The 18,990-nt window shown below is 47.6% G+C and overlaps 1 protein-coding gene across 5 annotated transcripts in view; it reads left to right on the top strand.

Annotated features, from left to right (window-relative positions):
• Positions 1 to 18,990, top strand: part of FRMD1 (FERM domain containing 1) — a 63,455-nt gene that overhangs the window by 26,742 nt on the left and 17,723 nt on the right. For 3 of the 5 annotated variants that reach the window (XM_075924662.1, XM_006122927.2, XM_075924663.1), the window contains exons 3-6: positions 1,756 to 1,846; positions 13,330 to 13,409; positions 15,180 to 15,256; positions 18,787 to 18,973. In XM_075924662.1, coding sequence (XP_075780777.1) covers positions 1,756 to 1,846; positions 13,330 to 13,409; positions 15,180 to 15,256; positions 18,787 to 18,973 — 435 coding nt within the window. Of the gene's footprint in view, positions 1 to 1,755; positions 1,847 to 13,329; positions 13,410 to 14,784; positions 14,877 to 15,179; positions 15,257 to 18,786; positions 18,974 to 18,990 lie in introns of those variants that run through there. The other 2 variants (XM_075924664.1, XM_075924665.1) reach the window with 2 other exon arrangements.

Genomic DNA, 18,990 nt, shown 5'->3' with positions numbered 1-18,990 from the left:
CTGTTGAGCCCCTTACTACTTTCAGAGCTGGAAAAGGTAATGGATTGGCACTACAGTTCCTCTCATGCATAAAACAGACACCGTGTGACGCTGATACTGAGATTCTCTGAAAGCGACCGGATAATGAAACACTCACTCTATCCCCACAAACTGAACAGAGTTGGGGACAATGATTTCAGAAAGGAGGGGAATAAGCCCATGATCAGAGGGAATGGAAGGCTAACTGAAATCACACTCCGTGAACCTCAGACTTTCCCCATTGCAGAACTGAGACCTAAATTGAGGCATATAACTCCACAGTTGCCACCCTTAATCCCCCCCCCCCCCCATCTCCCGCCGACTCCATCCAGCAAGTCTTCTGCTTCCTACTCGCTGAATCCTGAACCCAGACGCCAGCATCTGCTGTTTTACACATGACCATGCCAGAGCTGGTGGGGCTGCAGGTGACCTGTGTTGGGGAACAAGCACAACTCTGCACAAGCTGCCATGGCTGTGCGCGCATTTGATCTTTGTGGTCCATTCATAAGCTTCTGATGGTCTGGATTTGTCCTGTGGGCCGCCTATTGACTAGCCTTGTCCTAGACTCAAGGGATGCATTTGGTCTCTGGAGAACAGCAATAGATAAATTCACAATAATGGTTTGAAAAAAGTCAACTTGCTGTGCTAATTAGGTGGCTGGCTGTAGCAACCTACAGGTTAAACCTCTACAGTCTGGGACTTCTTTGGACCATGGATATTGCTAGACCAGAGAGCTCCAGCTAGCCAGATTCAGAGGCACAGGCTTGGTTGGGAGCACAGCCCTGACCAAAGGCAGGAGGGTTAGTACCTGGGAGAGCAGCTCCAGCCAGGTGGGTGCCAGTGGGGAGCACAGCCCTCCCCTGGTCTGGCAAACTGGTTCCAAGGGTGCCAGACCAGGGAGGTCCCACCTGTACGTCTGTCCAGTTTTTAAGCTTTTTGCCTCTTATGTTTATGAAGATCATAGGTGCTGACTCCTCTTGCTTGGGGGAGAGGGGGTGCTGGACTCTCTTCTCCCCCTCCCCCATTTCCTTCCCCCTCCCCCCATTTCCTCCTGCCCTGCCTCTTCCATGCATGCCCTGTCCCTGTTCCTCCCTTTCCCTTCCAGAGCTTGAATTCACTGTTCGCAGCACTCTGGAAGGGAGGAAGAGGAGTTGGTTAGCAGTGCCACTGGTGTGAGAGAGGGGAGGGGGGTGAGTGCCAAGCTCTCCTGTGTCTCCCCACACACTCACCCTCTAGCCCCAGAGCACCCATGTAGTCGGTGACCGTGGTGACAATAACATTCCACATGTAACTGATCCAGTACTGTTTGCAGGCAGGCTGCTCTAGTGTCTCCAGTGCCACTCCTAGGTTTGTCCAGCCACTGCACAATGAAATTAAAAAGATTCAAGTTATTGGGAATTGGAAATAAGTATCTAGTTGCATTTGCACAGTATGAATAGTCTAGATGACATAGCCCAGCCTCTTACTAAAAAGGCTACAAATACAGTGGTTCCTAAGTCTGGTCTTACTGGAATAAGAGAGAGTGTGTGTGTGTATAAAAATATAATATGGCAAAAACGCCCTACAGCAATCACAAAACATCTACCAACTCTGACCCAAGAACTGAATTGTTTGCTGTGATTCTAATCTGGCTGCTCTTGAGTCTGTTGATCACCTATGACTCTGAAGAGTTGTTCAGTGCCATTATGCATGTACTACCTGTAATGTTGGATTGGTTTTGTGTTTTTGTTTTTTCAGGTAAAAGCCACTGGACAGGAGCTCTTCCAGCAAGTTTGTGACTTAGTGAAGATTAAAGACCCTCACTTCTTTGGCCTCAGTATTATTAAAAGTAAGCAAGCTCCATGCATGGAGACAACTGACTTGGCAAACATCCGCAGACACATTTGTGTGTCTGCAGTGTGTGTGCATGTATTTACACACTGTTGATTCCTGAGTGGGAATTCATTGTAACAAGGTCACAAACTATATAAATAACCCAAAGCCTTGTCAGAGTCCTTTGATCTTCAGTCTGCGAGCACACACATTTGAGGGGGACAGGGCAGGTATATTTAACCTGGTTCTACTCTGTTTTTCTATAGCTGTGTTTGACTTGCTTTTTTTCTCCACTGATTTTAAAGTGTCAGATGTTGCATGAAAGTTGAAACTTTAAATAACTTTGGGGCTAGAAGTATTGCATACCTTTCCAAGGAGTAATTTTTAAAGAATGTAGTTCTCATTAAATTCTGTGATGGGGGGGGGGGGGGGGCGGGGGGGAAGAGACCTATGAGCATTAACTGCATGTACTTAGATGAAGTGATTTATCTACTGAAACTTTTTCACTTGGTGGCTTTTCACAGGGTGATTTTAAGGGGTTTGCAGACTTGAGAAGGCTGCAGCCTGGGACCCTGCAGAAAGATTCCTGGGTAGCCAAAAGTGCAGCTCTTTCTGCAAGTCAATCTTAGCCCTCAGCCTTTGGCTGCAACCAGTAAAGTTGCTGCAGGTTATCCAGCCCTGCCGAGAGGTGGGGGACTGGGAAAGTGGCTCCATACACTGCTGTTTCCTCCCCGGTTGCTGCCTGTGCTAGGGGAAGCTCCATTCCCTTCCATGCTCTGCCCTGCCCTCACCTATAGGCTCCACTCCCACAGCTCCGGTTGGCTGGGAATCCCAGCCAATGGGAGATGAAGGGGCAGGGTATCTGCCAGTGAGGCCAAGGCACTGTGGCTCATGCTAAGTCACCTGCTTCCCCACCCAAGATGTTACCCCGCACTCTGAGCCCACTTACATAGCTCATGCCCCTGCCCCAAATCCCTTCCCACATTAACTCCATCTGAGTCCCAGCCTTGAGCTTTCTCCAGCACCCGAACGCCCACCCAGACTCCACCCCTCCACCCCAGCCTCCTATTCTGAGCCTCTCCCACACTCAAAACCCCTTGGCTGCAGCCTGGAGCCCCCTCCGACACCCTAAATGCCTCATCCCCAGCCATCCACCCTTCTGCCTGAACCTGCAGCTCCCTCCTGCACATGGAACCCTTCATTTTGGCCCTACCCCAGAACCTGGAGTGGGGGGGGGGGGACCACAATTTAATAGCTCCAGGACCCCAGAAGAGTGAGTTTGGCCCTGGCTGTCTTATGCAGGAGATTGCAGACCTGAATCTACAAGATGCTCCGTGTTCTCATCTCAGGGCTTGTCCGCAGGCTTAGTTTTTCTTTGACTAATGGTCCTGATTGTGTTCCACAGTGGGCTACGAGCCTGGGGCCAGAGAATTTGGAAGTAGTGTCTGTTGGCTCACCTCATGCCTCCATTCAAGAGCATAAAAGATGGGGCAGACTCTTTGGGTCCTTCTTACAGCTGCATTGTCTGTAGCTCTATTGTCCACTGCTTCAGATTTGGCCTACAGAATAAGAACATGATTTAGTTCCATAACTAAACAGTTACATAACAGGTTTTGTTAGTCTACAATTTAAGGTTTCCTAGATTGAGTCTCTTGGGAGAATATTCCTGCTTCCTGTCTGTAACCCTTCTCAGCAGTGGCTACCACAGGGGTGGGGAACCTTGTTTGTGTTGGGTGGGGGGGGGGGAGGCTTCTGACCCACAGAAAAATCAGTCGGCAGGAGGGGGGCGCACACAAGTGCAAACCAAAAAAAACCCAAACCAACAAACCACAGCCCCTCCCCCCCTTTACTGACATGGCCCCTGCCTGAGAGGAGAGAGACACTCCCCATGTTCCTCTTGCACTGCAGAGCTGGAGGGTGGGGAAGCTAGTAGATTTGTATGCTCCAGCCCCGCAATGGGAGCCCTGACTCTTGGGGGCTGGCTCCTGGCAAGCCGGGGGCCACATAGGCTTTAGGTTCCCCATCCCTGGGTTGCCAGGATTGCATCAGGGAAGCGCACACCATGGGGAGGTGCGATATCTGCTAACTGCACTCCAGCTCAGGGCTGGCCCGAGCCATTTAGGCACCCCAGGCACGTGGCACTCCTCCCCTTCCTCTTCCCCCTCCCCCCAGGGCGCACGGCGCATGCATGCCCCCCCCCCCCCCCGGCCGCTGGCACACAGCACATGCGCTGCCTAGCCTGGTCCGGCCACCGCAGCTGGCCTGCAGCCTGGGGCAGGGCTGCACCTGGCCATGCAGGGCCCCACGGCTGTGGGGGGAAGGGGGGGCCCGCGTGCCCTTTACAGCTGCCATCAGGCGCCCCGGGCAGCTGCCCAGCTCGCCCACTCCTTAGTCCGGCCCTGCTCCAGCTGTATGTGACAAGGACAGGAATGCCATTCCTGCAAATACCTCATGGGGAAGGGAAGGAGGCCCCAGTTGGATGTAGGCTGGGGAGTTCTACTTGTACATTGGCCTGATACTGCAGGAAGTGTCCTCCTTGCTGAAAAGTCCAGCTCTATTGTAGGTGGCCCTCTGAATCTCCTCTTCAGGCCATCCAGGGGGATCTCTTCAAGAACTGAGGAAGCACTCTCATAAACATGAGCCTGTCTTCCTGTAAATTGAAGGAATCTTCAAAGTAGTAGCTCTAAGCAAGCCCATTAGCATGAGCAGGGTTTGACAGATACGCTGATCTGCTCGTCCGTGGTGAGTAGATTTCAGCCGGTTGACCCGTTCACCGGCAGTCCGTGCAAGCACAGTGCGGGTCTCGCGCATGCACGGAGCGGGGCTGGCGAGTGGGTTTCGCCGTGATTGTTGAGCCCTGAGCATGAGGACTTGGGACACAGTTGAGTCCCAGAGGCACAATAAGAGAGCCCGTAAGCACTGGGTTACATTGATTCCAGACCGTGTTCTGTCATTAGTTGTCATCGACACCTCCCAAACTCCAGGATCAATTGGCACTGATGAAGTCCAATCACTGTCAGCTTTGGGTACGGTTTCCTTTTGAAATTCAACTGGGCGTCTGTCCCTTAGCATTTGTCTGCACCAACACAGCCTTGTCCTGTGTCTGAGGAATCCATGAAGGATTTATTAAAACTAGGCTTACCAGAACTGGATCCTGGCTCAGGGCCTCCTTCAGTGCACAGAGCACCATTTTTAAAACCTCTTTGGTCCAGATGACTCTTTCTGGTTTGCCGCCCTTACACGATTCAGGAATAAGAGCCACTCAGGAGTTAAAAGGTGAGGTACAAATCTCCTGCAATACTCACCACCCATGTGAAGGCAGGAACCTGTATCGTGCTCCACTCTGAGGGTACGTCTAGACTACATGCCTCTGTCGCCAGAGGCATGTAGATTAGGCTACCAGGCATAGGAAAATGAAGCGGCGATTTAAATAATTGCCACTTCATTTAAATTTACATGGCTGCCGCGCTGAGCCGACAAACAGCTGATCAGCTGTTTGTCTGCTCAGCGCGGTAGTCAGGACGCGCGGGTGTCGACATCAAAGGCATTTGTCGACCACCCAAGTATGCCTCCTAGGATGAGGTTTACCTGGGTGGTCGACAAATGCCTTTGATGTCGACACCAGTGCGTCCAGACTACCGCGTAAATTTAAACTGTCAATTTAAATGAAGCGGCGATTATTTAAATTGCCGCTTCATTTTCCTATGCCTGGTAGCCTAATCTACACGCCTCAGAGGCATGTAGTCTAGACGTACCCTGAGGCTCCACCCTTTCAGATTCTGGCTTTGTGACCACTTCCCTGCTTGTGTCCCTGATAAACCACCTAAGTCACCCTCACTTCTTTACCTTTACTGTTAATAGGTAGGACAGACAGTAGCTGAACATCATTGTAACTTGGGGTACCTGTTCTGCCACCTCTGAAAAAGTACAAATGTCATCAATATATACCAAGGCGAATCCTGCCATTCCCCTCCTTAGCTCAGCTTCCAGATGCTAAAAGGTGGCCAGGGCACCCTTTAGGGACAACGATAAAACTCATCCCTGTGGGACTGCCGAATGTTGACTTTAAGCATAGGATCCTAGTCCAAAGGCAATTGCCAGTAACTGTGTGAGGATTGTGATGGTAAAGGTAACATGTACTCTCCCCTGCACAGCTCTTTTAGTCTCACCAGCCCTAAGCATGGGGCACTTCAGTCACTATCATTCAGCTTTCCATAGTTCGCATAGAATCTGATCCACCTGTCCTTCTTAGGTCCAAGCACCTTGGGTAAGGCCCATGGACTGTTGGACTACTTAATCACCCCCCGTTTCAACATGTCTGAATTTTATTTTTTTCTTCATGTTCTGGGCTGTCTTCCTAGTGCCAAAAGGGTACGTCTAATGTGAGCTATGTCTCCATCTGATGGATCGCGTGATCAATACAGGCAGACTGGCTAGAACAACTGGGAGTACAGTAGTTTAAAAAGTAATGTGGGAAAGAACTGTGCCCTGTCAGAAGCTGTGTCTACACTATAATGATCTATCGGGGAAAAGGTACACAAATGGCACTCTGCAATTTGCACACATTTTTCCAATTAGTTTTTTCGGAAGAGACTTTTCCAAAATTTGGCCCTTCTACACTGGGCCAAATTTTCGAGAAGCCTCCTCTTTCAGAAGAGTCCTCCTTCCTCGTGGGCTTCCGAAAGAGTTTCTGCTCTTCCACAAAAAAAGCGGAAGAGTGGACGCATTCCCTGGAGATTGTAGTGTAGACATAGCCTAAGTGGCTAGCTGTGCATGGAACTTTTGTTCTCTTATCAGTTCACATATATTTCCGTTGAATCTCCAAAATATCCCGTCTGTGCCTCTTCCTAATATTGGAATACAGGCAGTCCCCGGGTTACACGGATCCGACTTGCATCGGATCCCTACGTACAAACGGGGTGAGGCAACCCCGCACTAGCTGCTTCCCCCCAGCAGACCAGGGAGATGTGAAGCTAGCGCCCCCCCTCCCCCCCCCAGCAGACCAGGGAGATGCGGAGCGGCTTTTCTCAGCAGACACCTCAGCTTGAGAATAAAGGACTGGGGGAAGTGAGGTGTGGGTGAATAAAACTGAGCTCTGGAGAAATATTTGGCTAGAGTTTCCACTACAATATGTACCAGTTCCAACTTACATACAAATTCAACTTAACAAACCTACAGTCCCTATCTTGTATGTAACCCGGGGACTGCCTGTACACTTAATGCAACCAAATTAATGAATGAGCCATTTATAGTTGGCTGTTGAGACTTTTAGTACCATCTGGTATTTTGCTTTCCTGACATCTGGAGAATTCTCCAGTGGTATTCATGCACACATTGCTCCCATAGGGATAGCAGAATATGAGCACTAAATACCGTATTACACTGCTGCTCTTTAAGGAGACCATAGTAATACAAGTAAAACTAAAATAGAGACAGTTGGGAAATGTAACAGTCATGATGACTACAATAACAGTAACTCAAGCACAGATGAATACATGCTGTTTTTTCTGTTCCTGTTAGTTTTCCTTGATAAATGTATTACTGGATACATATTGGGTCAGATGTGGAGCTGGTGTAAATTTGGCATAGCACCACAGAAGTCAGTGGAGTTATATCAGTTTGTCCTCTGAGGATCTGGCCCACTTTTTGTGGAGATAAATCTTGATGTACACAGGCTGTGCAATTTGTCAAGTTAAAATTGCTGTGGAGCAACAACTTAATGTTTGTATTTCCTGTTTCTTTTTTCATCTTTATGTTCCGATTTAAGCAAGGAAAAAGTTAAAGTTGGGCTTGGGGGAGGAAAGCTTAACAAACCAGACTGCTTCAAACTATCTGGGAGGATACTGATTTCTTGGCAGTACTACACGGGTAAAGTGCAAACTGCTAACACTAGTGATGCTTAACTTGTGCTGCATGCTATGCCTTCATTACAAGGGGTTGGATTCTTCTGCAGAATTAATCATTTTAAGGTTGACTTGTTCTCCGTATGGCTTAGCATAGGCAGTGACATGGTTATTGTGGCTATGCTCCTTTGTACTCATGCAAACTCATTGAGAGATCACAAGTATGTGTACGTGACCAGAGGAATCCCACCTGAAGGCCATAGCATAGACCGTGGGTTGACAGCCTATGGCTTACGCGCCATATATGGCTCACTTAGGAGCCCAATATAGCTTATGGCTTGAGCTCAGACCCCTTCCCTTCTGTCCCACGTGCAACAGGGCACCTGTGCTGGTAATGCAGCCTTGTACCCCCTGCAAGATTGGAGCCAGCACCAGCTTCCACCTGAGGCTCTGTGCCTGAGGCTCTATGCCAGATCCAGGTTGCGAGGAAACGTGTGCACTGCTCCTCCCCTCCCCACGGCAACACGTGTGCTTCTTTATCCACCCTACCTTCCTCTGTGCTCCGGGGAGGCAGGACATGGGAGCTGCATGGCATCCCCTCTGCCTAGTGATCACCAGAGAGCGCGCATCCAGCTGTGATGGTGATGCATATTGAGCTTTCAGGTGCTGGATGGGAAGGGGAGGCTAAGATGTCTGCGGAGAATCCGGACGCTGGGGGGCAAGGAGTGGCTGGATTTCCTAAAGGAGCAGCACATACACTTCTTTCAGCGCTGCCTGCAGATCCTGCCTGATAGATACTCATCCCTGGAGACCAGCAGGTTCTGGCCGAGCTGCTCCTGCCCCCTCCTCCCTGGCCAGACACATCCCTCTCCCACTCACTGGCATCACTGTCCCGTACACTGGACCCCTCATTTTTGGCCTCACGTAGAGGGGCCCATGAAATCCACTAATCCTGGAACCCCAGAAGAGTTAATCTGGCCTGAGGCTTTGAACCTCTGTCCTCCCTGCCCTTCAGTCCCGTGGTGCTCTAGCCCCATGGGTGGGCGGGAAGTGTCTCAGTTGCTGGCCACGTGAATGAGGGTTAGAGGTTTTTGGAGGGTTGTAGTGTGGTGGTTTTGTTGCTTTTTTCCCATTTGTGTGGTTCCCCAACTGATTTCTCTCCTGTGGCCCCTGACCCAAGAGAGGTTCCCCACCCCTGCCATAAATAGACATTGTTGAAGCCTTTTGTGTTGGACATATTTTACTTTATTTAAAAATGAAGCCAGGCCAGCAAGCCCCCAACTGGGGCCCAGCCCCCATCTGGCTACAACATCATAACACTCCCGCACTCCCCCTACCCTAAACCTGTGCCCTGACCCATCATACACCCAACCTCTCCGCCCTGAGTCCTCATACACTCGAACCCTAACTCCCAAAACCCCCAGCCCCCGCCATAAGATTGACAGAAGACAGCCTGAATGAGTGCATGAAGCTGGATTTGACCGGTTATGATGTAAACTTCAATGTGCAACAAGATACATCTGCAGAAGTCCCATTAAATAAATTCTGTGAGTACGTTTCATTTATGCTATTAATCATTACGTCAATTATCAATAATTTGTATATTTTCAGTCATGCAAATGGGCGTTCTTCTACAGCTTTGATCACTTGTTCTGAATTTTGATGTAGTTTGGCTCTTTGGCTTGAAAAGGCTGCCGACCCCTCGCATAGACCTGTCCCAAGAGGCGCTGGTACATATGTAAATGCACATGTGTCCTTATGGGAGCCCAGTCTTGACATGTGTAACTGTCATCTCTCAGCTGGAGTTGGTGGAGCTATGACAGCTTTCTCAGCTTGTGTGTCTGGCCTGTGTGTATAGCGAGTTACATTTAGATTTAGTCTGAAATGGTGAGACTGCAATTCTAAGCAGTTCTTTTCTGGTTCTATTCTTAAATGGGTAGAGTTCGGAGGCCACGTCATTGCTGAACAGAAGAATGCATCCAAACTAGAGATAATACAAGCATCTGACACAGATCTGCAAACTTGACAACTAATCCAGTAAAAAAACCAACAACCTTCTGGGTAGGGGGAGCCTTTTTGTTTTTGTAGCCTAAGGATTACACTGCAGGTTGGCATTCCAACAGTATTAACTTAATTAAGCAAGAATGTGAGGCTGCATTCCTGGATGGAGGGGAGGACTGCCAGAATTCCAGGCTAAACTGAGAGGAGCAGGGAGAGAAGAAATGGTGGTGGGAGAGCAGGCAGGGAAGGAAGGAGGTCACTTGTTCAAGCTGTTCATAAAATCCTGCAGTTGACCAAGTGTGGTTAAATGTCACATTTGCTGTTCAGACAAATGTATTCTCAATTGAGAATACGATTGTCTGTATTGCCCTAACCTGACCCATCTGGTTTAAGTGGTGACCACAATTATAAGTACACTGAAATTGTCTTGTGGATGTCTCAGCTTTGGGTTTTTTTAATGCTGTGTCCAAGCTACAAGTTTTAACAATGCCTGTCTGCAGCCTAGTGGTCTCCATCCTTTTTTATGTACAAGATCACTCTTTGAATTTGTCAATCCAGAATCTACCTCCAGTCCCAAATACCCTTGCCTGGTCTCCTTCCCTGTCCTTTCCCCACTGTTTCCTGAGGCCCCACTCTGCTCCTTCTGTAGAGATGGCATTCGGGGCAGAAGGGGACACCCTGACATCAGTATTCCCCCTTCCTCCCTCCCCCCCCCCCCCCACACACACTCTGCACAGCAAGCAGGAGGCTCCCAGGGGGACCGCTCCAAGGCAGAGGACCGGGGCAACACTGGTAATGGGAGGAGCAGCTAAAGTGCCAGCACTTGATAGCCTCCCAGCCAAACCTGTCAGGATCACCTGCCAGAGGCTCCAGAATCCCTATCTACTGGTTGCTGACCACTGCTGTAGTCAGTTTCCACCAAGGCTGATCCTAAGCATCGTTTGTATATGGATGTAGTGTGGCTAAAACTCTGTTAGTAGCCATTGCCAGCTAACAGTGTTTCAACCCTGCCAGAGACCTAGGTTGTGTTCCTGTAATCTGTTTAGTAACTTGAGGACAGGAAGGGGATACTAGGTGTGGCTGGGACAATCCTAATCCTCTCTGTGTAACTGAACTGTTTTGGCTGCTCCTTCTCCTCAGGTCTCTGTGACCGATACAATGCCACACCTGCTCCTGGTGTTGAGCTGAATGTATGCTCTGCAGTCACTTCCTCCTGAGACAGTGTGGGATAGTTGCTCGAATTTTTCTTGAATGCCTTGATTAAAAACCTGATTGGGCTGCATGCTGGATCTACAGTCTTGATTGTGATGTCAGAAGAGCTTCTATGTGGGCACAAACTGACCTATGTAACTTGTGAAGAGGGTGAATGTTTCCTACCTGCTTCCACAGCTGTGATTACACCTTGCAGTGCAGACTGGGCTTTTAACCACACCTGAAATAGATCCAGGTGCTGCTTAGGCCCTCACCTAATACAGTGGGATCAGAAATGTTGCTGAAAGAGCAGTCTAACATGAGGATGGGGAGTCTGTAACAGAGGAGTCCTCTATCCTTGCAGGCCCTGTGTAGGATAGGATTGTGTAGCCATACTCATGGCATTTTCTGCTTGAATTGGCCACACAGTTGTGCTCCAGAATGCCGTTTTCTTTTTTTTTAACCTCTAGCCCAAGAATTGCACAGAGAATCTTCAGAGTGAGCTGCTGTTACCTGTGTGGTGACTCTTAGACTGCCTTTCAGGCAAAGGGTGACTGACAGGATGCATTTCTGTAGACTGTTTTCACTAAAGCCTGATTGGGAATACTTTGACTGTCATTGTTAACTATTTCACTCCTGTCCTGGACATCTTAGTGCACACATTAGCTAAGGTGCTTATTCGATCATGGTTGGACACAGTGGCAGATATTGTGTGGGAAGGAGTTCAAGCCTCCCTTCCTTCATAAATTTAAACAGTTTTGGGGCTGCTCTTGCTTGAAAAAAATGGAGGGAAAGATAAGGCGCAGCCTCTCCCCATTGTCTGCCTCCTTGTCAAAATAACACAACTTGCATATCATGTGGCATGCCAGACTCCCTAATTCGGTCTTCTCAAATCCTCTAGTCTCCACACCACTGGCAAGTCTTTTGATGCTACAAAACACTTTTCAGTGCAAAAAGCTGTGGCATGCTGAATGTTTGGGGGCAGCATACAATGAACAGAATTTATTGTGAGCACAAGAAGAGGTAGTTTCCTGGCTGGGGTGAGGGTAATAGGGAAATAGGGCTCATGGGAGAGGGGAGTGCTGCTAATTCAGGGGTTTTATGTAATGGGGGGGGGGGTCACTTCCTCATTTGGATCTCATGTAATGCTCCCTCATAGTAATGTATGGAAAAATGCTGGTTGAGCATGGAGGTTACCTCTTTGTGTTGGGGAGGGGACACCCCAAAACATTGAATAACTGTTTTGAACCCTCTTGTGGTCAGACTGCTGCAGTCCATAGAGTGGACAAGGACTGTGGGTGTAATCTGTTTTTTTCTATATGGTTTCAGGTTGTCAATTTGCATTTCCGGTTTCCCCGTTTTCAGTTGTGCTTTGAAGCTTTTGCTTACAATGTTCAGAGTCTGGTTTCCCCCCGGCCCCAATTTCTGGTCTTTTAGGAAGAAACTCTTTTGCTTGGTGCTTACGTTGGCTGTCAAAACACTACTTTTTCTGAGCGAGACCAGGGAATAAAGGGGCTGGTCACGTGACCGTGCTCAGCTGGCTTTACCTCTGCTGCCTGAGGCACTCTCAAGTCGTCTCAGACTTGAAGGGCCAAACAAGTTTTCGCTAGCTGAATTGCATTTGTTTTTGGTATCTTGTGACAGGTACAAAATACCAAATATTTTACAAGGCCCATAAAGTGGTTTTTAGATTGTAGTTGTCCAGCTGCCTCTTTCCATCCCCTAGCACCTACCCTCTTAGCTGAAGAGCGTTCCAACCATTCAGGACAGGCTGAGTTCCTTTGTTTTCCAGTGCAGTTGCTCTAACCCTGTAAGAGAAATTGCGCAAGAGGGGAGAGGAACTGAGCTTTCAGAAGAGGAAGTTTGGGTGTATTGGAAAAGAGGAATCTCTCTTGTGTGCAAGGGAGCACAATCCCATCAGAAATACTTGGGTCTTTGAGATGCCACAGGGCCACTTGTTTTTTGGAGGGAGGCGAGACTGTCCGTTTTGTGGGTCAGGGATGGTTTATATAGCATACCAGCTCTGGTAAAATGGTTGCTGAAGGTTTCCTTTTAAAAGCCAGTGGTGTTCTACTAATTTTGACAGTAAGATTCATTCAAGCCAGCATTTCTCCCTTCCATAATAAGTTTGCCTCAAGGAGCAAGTATTGGCCCTGATTGTGCAAGATGGTGGAGAAACTTCTCCAACTCCTTAGCACCTAGAGGGGTCAGGCCTGTTTATGAACTTCTTCCAAATTTGTATTCCCAGCAACATAATAGTTGAAGAACAAAGCCTTGTTTCCCACTACCAGCTCCCTCACTAGTGCCTACCTAGTCCTGCTCTAGACTAGGGTTACATTTTACTATGATTCATGTGCACTGTTGGAAGATTCTGAAAATTGTCTCTAAGTAATTGTCAGATGGGGAATGTGCACTTCAGAAGCAGCTACCATTTCCTACAAGTACTCCCCCCTCTCTCTTTCAGACAATGAGTATGTATTTATGGACCTGGAACAGAAGCTTAGCAAATACTTCTCAAAGGAATGGAAGAAAGAGACAAACAAAGTAGGTCAAATATGTTTTTTTCAAGAGATTATTAACTTTGTGTTGCTATGATTACACTGTGAAATGGAAGCCTCAAACTGAAGTTTGTGGTGCATTTGCTGGTGCTCTGGCAAACTGGTTGGTCACAGAACTGAGTCTCATTTTCAGCTCTTAAATGGGATTAAAAGAGATTAAAACTACATTAAGTATTTTGCACTAACAAATGTGGAAGTGTAAAATACTAAATGCTTTAATACACAATTGCTGTGGTTGCTGCAAGGCAGGGGCGGGGGGTGTTGTTCCTAGAAGGTGAAGGAGTCAGAATCATTTTCTCTTTTTGAGAGTAGTTGCTGCATGGAAAGGTTGGAGAATGCTTGCTATATAAAACAACACCGCTTTGGGTAAAATGACCTGACACAGCTATTTGTGTACCACAGGGCATTGGACTAAAACACATGGGGGGCTGGAGTTGTGACTTGACAGGTGTATATAGAGCAGCAATTGTAGGGAGGAAGGGCATTTTTTATTAAGAGTCTTGATTTCTTTACTCTAGCTGAAATGTTAAGAAAAATCATGTGATGTGAATAAGGCATGTGTCTAGCTATTTCATACAAGCTATTGCAAATCAACATTGTCAGTCTTTTAGTTAAAAAAAAAAAAAAAAGCTTAAAGAGACTGTTCCCTGCCCAATTGTCATATTTTCTACATCAAAACAAAATCGTAAGCTGTGGAAGAAACTAATGTTTTCATTCAACTACATTGTTAGGTTTCAGACATGTTTGTATACAGTATTGTTTGTTGCACCTCTCTAGAAAGATACTTTGTGCAGCAGATGAATTTATGGCTTCTTCCACCTCTAGAGAGTGCTGATTCCATCAGTGTCCCTGCACTTACACTGGGTTACAGACAGTCCCTCATTTTAACATCTTCCAAATGAGAATAAGCTTTGAAAATGTGACTACAGCATTTTGCTGCCGTGGAACCAGTCAGGGCAGCATGCTGGTGTTGACACTCACATAGCCCTCATCAGCGTGGTAACTGAGTGCCTTGCTGTCATTCATGAGCTTTAGCCTCACAACACCCCTTCTGAGGTAGGAGAGCACTTACCTTCTCTGGGCCTAATCCCCATTTTACACATGGGAACCAAAGAGACTTGCCCAAGGTCACAAAGGAAGTTGGTGGCTGAATCTGGAATTGAATCCTGGTCTTGTAAGCCTTCCATATTTACCCCCCCCCCCCCCCATATGCCTCCCCATCCAGTGCTGTTGGCTAGCTCTGTCCTTCTTACCACTTCATTGACAACAAAATACCATCATTGCACGTGTTGTGCAATGTTGTGACTGGATTGTTTTACATGAATGCCTTGGCGATGGAGTTGTTACGGTTGGTTCCATAGGTGTGCTTGATACGTTATGCATGTACGCAGATGGATCTGAGACACAGCACATGCCTCAGCTTTGGTCAGGAAGGGCGGAACATATTGCAGAGGTAAAAGGTTTCGCCTTTTTCTTGGCGTGAGGGCTGGAGCTGTGGGATATAAGAAAATAGAGCTTGTTTGCTTCATCTGCATTGCGTCTTGGCCAAATACTGCATAGTATCTCATTGACAGGAGCTCCCAAGGCAATATCTGTTTGGCTAAGCATGGTGACTAATCATTTAAAAAAAAAAGTGGGGAGCGGGCTTGGAGTTGGGTAACAGAGGGCAAAACACAGAATGGTGAGGAAGATCACAAGATGCTGGACTCATGGGAAAAACTAACACTTTTTTCCCCCCTCTCCCTTTGCCCTAAAGGGGACGGAGAAGTTCACCCCTCCTTTTGTTGCCTTCTTCAGAGTGCAGTACTACGTAGAAAATGGAAGGGTCATAAGGTAAATCTGTCCTTGGTAACCACTTTACTTTTTAAGAAAACTGTTGGATGGAAAAAAACACACACATGTTTTCTTTTGAAGAGCTCTTTCCTTCCCTCTGGGGGGGCTGTCGTCCTACAGTCATTCCCTAGAGATCAGTAATGATGTATGGCAGTAGATTCTTTTATCCAGAATTGACTTTCATCCTGGTAGGATTCATACTCTGATGCTTCTCAACTATCGCTTTAAGGCTCCCTGCACTAAAATTTGATGCTGTTTTTTATTGTTTTTGCATGTAAACAACTCTTAAGACTGAAGCTAGAGAAATTATTTAGGGTATGTCTACACAGCAGCATCTACAGTACAAGCGGTTACGTCAACATCATGTCGAGCTGGAGGACTTCTTGCTCCAACTCCTATAACCCTCATTTTACAAGGAGTTAGGGAAGGTGGAAGAAGAGTGCTCTTTCTCGGCCAGCGCCAAAAGCCAAAATAAGCTATTTTGACTTCAGCTACGCAATTGACGTAGTTCAAGTTGTGTAGCTTATTTCGACTTTATCCTTGCTGCGGAGATGTGCCCTAAGAGTGCCGCTGTCTACTTTCCATCTTCTCCCTTGCATGCTTTGATTTAGCTTTTGCTCTTTTCTGAACTCCCCCATCCATTTATTCACAACAATGACAGCTTTGTTTTTATATCTTTTCCCACTCGGTCTACAGTATTTTCTCCCTTCCTTCTTGTTTGGAAATCTTAACTCACTTTTATTTCTCTGGGTGTGGATGTAGGTAGGTAATATCAGACCTGCCAATGGGCAATTGGGGGCAGTTGCCCTGGGGGCTTGGCTCTCCAGTCGCCATCACTACTGCCCTTTGAATTGCTGCCAGAGTGTGGCTCCATGTAATTCTCAGAACTTGGGAGGCAGAGAGGAGGTGCATGTCATGGTCTGGGCAGCACTGAGGGTTGACTAGCCTGGCCCTACCCTTCTGCCTGAGGATGTCTTCCCCCCCCCCTCCCCTGGGAACATGAAGTCATCCCTTCTCTCCCCCCAACCCCCCACCTTGTCCTGGGGCCCATGGTGCCTGTCAGCCCATTGTGGCTGGGTAATATTTATTAAAATGTATCCAACAAACATCTGCACATACTGGATTAAAAAGAAAATTAGACCAATACTCGCAAAATGTTCATAGAAATTGTTGCTCTAGGATACCACCTAGTATTTTTCTGTTTGGTAACTTATTTTTTGTATTAATTGCATGTGAGCCATGCGTGTGCTAGCTAATTGGAAGTGAACAAAAGGAATGACTTGTGAGTTCTAGAATTTTTCATTTGAGTGGGCTCCATTCATGTGGAATACAGGATGCACACAGCTACCCTTACCCCCCCTTCCCCATGCAGAACAAAGGATGAGTCAGTTAAAAATGAACAACTGACAAGTATGTTTTGCATCAGCACTGCTGGTATGGTTCTGGCCCCAGGGCAAGCCAAGAGCTGGAAGCATTCAGGTGCATTAACATCAGCATAATCTTTGCTCCATTTAAGCATTTGCTGTCCTTGTCTGTGTAAGGCTTTTTTATCTTTCTCTTCGGATTAAGGGGCGAGAGTTTCCCTCTGAGGAGAGGTTTTCTTACTGCTAAAAGGAGACTTCCCAGGATTCATCTTTCTCTAAATGTCTGCACTGGAATTTAAAAACCTGCACCTGGGCCATGTAGGCTGAGTCTTGCTGATAGGGCTTGGGCTCAGGCAGGGGTGGGAAATAACTTTTGATATGGGGAAGATTTTGGAAAGTGGTTGAGGGCTGCACTCTTCCATGGTATTAATGGAGGTGAGGGGTCTGGGATGGAGGCTGGGTGCAGAAGGGAGCTTGAGGTAAGGGAATGGAGTCTGGGTGAAGGAGGCAGTTGTGACCTAGGACAGGGGACTGGGGTGCTGGGTTCTGGGATGTGAGCTAGGGTAGGAGGGGATTTGTGATCTGGGGCAGGAGGTTAAGGTGCCAGAGTTTGGAGGGGGTATGGGTACATGGGGAGTAGTGGGGCAGGAGTAGGAGGTAGAGGGTTGGGGAAGGGCTGGGGTGCCCGAGGCAGACTCTGGCCAAAGCCTTGCCTGCCTTCAGCGCTAAAGGCTTGCAATGCTTAAAATGTTTCTGCCTACTTGGCCATATGCTTGAGTGAATAACTAAGCAGGAGGGGAGAGGAGTTGTGCCAACTGTTCAGACATTGTGCTGGGAGTGGGAGCAGCATCTGAATCTCTGCCCCGCCTCCTCCAAACTCAGAGAAAGTGCCCTCCAGCTGTGTTTCTGAGTGGTGTGTGGGGCAAGGAGAGGAGCTTGCCTGGAGCTCCCCACTTCCTCTGTGGGCTGGATTTGGCCTGTGGGCCGTATTTTGCTGAGGCCTAGGCTAAGGGGCTGTTTAGTTGTGGTGTGTATATATGCCGGCTTGGGCTGGAAGGCTGAATTCTGGAACCCTGCAAGGTGGGATGGTACTTAGTTTGAAATGCAACCTGAGCCTAAGAACCTTTTCACTGCAATTAAGTAGCCCCCTAGCCTGAGACAGCAGTGTGTTTTTAAATAACAGTGTAGACATACCCTTTGTGGGTCTCAGTTGGCAGCACAAGCGTCTTTCCTCTACAATAGCGACGAAGAGTCCTGTGGCATCTTATAGACCAACAGATTTATTGGCGCATCACTACTCTATCCATTGTTTACAATGGAGTAATGATGCTCCAATAAATCTTAGTCTATAAGGTGCCACAGGACTCCTCGTCGCTTTTTCATATTCAGACTAACACAGCTACCCCTCTGATACTTTCCTCTACAATAGAATTTAGGAAGCAGAGAGAGGTACATAAAGGCATGTCACTGTAGTCATGAAGGTTCTTTCAAATATACCCTAGAGTTCTGAAAGGGAGGTCTTGGCTCTGTGACCTCCCCTATTTATTTATTCTTTGCTCACCTTCCCTGATTAATATCCCAGTTGAGTACTCCTACAGGACTGCAAAACCCAAAGAATCAAATCCAAGATTATCGCTATCTCTACCTCCCAGGCAATTCACTAATAATATAAAACATACGAGTGCCTCACCTAGAAGGCGCAGTAATCAGTCTTGAGAGGAAGAACGAACTTTTGGATGAGACCCTGGACTGGGACTCAGAACCAGGAATGGATCCCAGATTTCCTGTCTCAACTTCCTATGTGGCACCTGGCACTTAAATCATTTTGGGCCCCAGTACTATCTCCCCGCTCCGCTCCAAAAAAAGTGACACTCTGAATTCCTTTCTTCAACTTTCAGCTAGTTTGATGGTTTAGACTGTAAACTTTTGAGGACCAAGATTGACTGTTACTGTGTACAGTGCCTAATGCCACAGAGCTCTGATCCTGACTGGGATTGTAAATGCTACTATAACAGAGAACTTGCTTATTTAAAAGAAACGCAGTTTTGTATACATCAGTGATACCGTAAGTGTGTCCATTCTCTTAGTAAAGCAGCATGTGACTGGCCGTACTGGCATGCGATCTCTGCTCTAGCTTAAACAAAGCTGTCTTTCTGTATCCTGCAGTGACAAGGCAGCACGGCACCTGTACTACTGCCATCTCAAGGAACAGGTGTTGAGGTCTCGGTGCTCCCACAAAGAAGAAATCTACTTCCTGCTGGCTGCTTACAGTTTACAGGCTGACTTGGGCAGTTATGCCGAGAATGTCCATGTTGGGAAATACTTTGAACCTCAGGCCTATTTCCCACAGTGGGTAAGGTGGCTTTTTGT

The sequence above is a fragment of the Pelodiscus sinensis genome, chromosome 3, assembly GCF_049634645.1.
Source record: "Pelodiscus sinensis isolate JC-2024 chromosome 3, ASM4963464v1, whole genome shotgun sequence".
NCBI classification, from domain to species: Eukaryota; Metazoa; Chordata; order Testudines; family Trionychidae; genus Pelodiscus; species Pelodiscus sinensis.
This window is presented reverse-complemented; position numbering and strand designations above follow the sequence as displayed.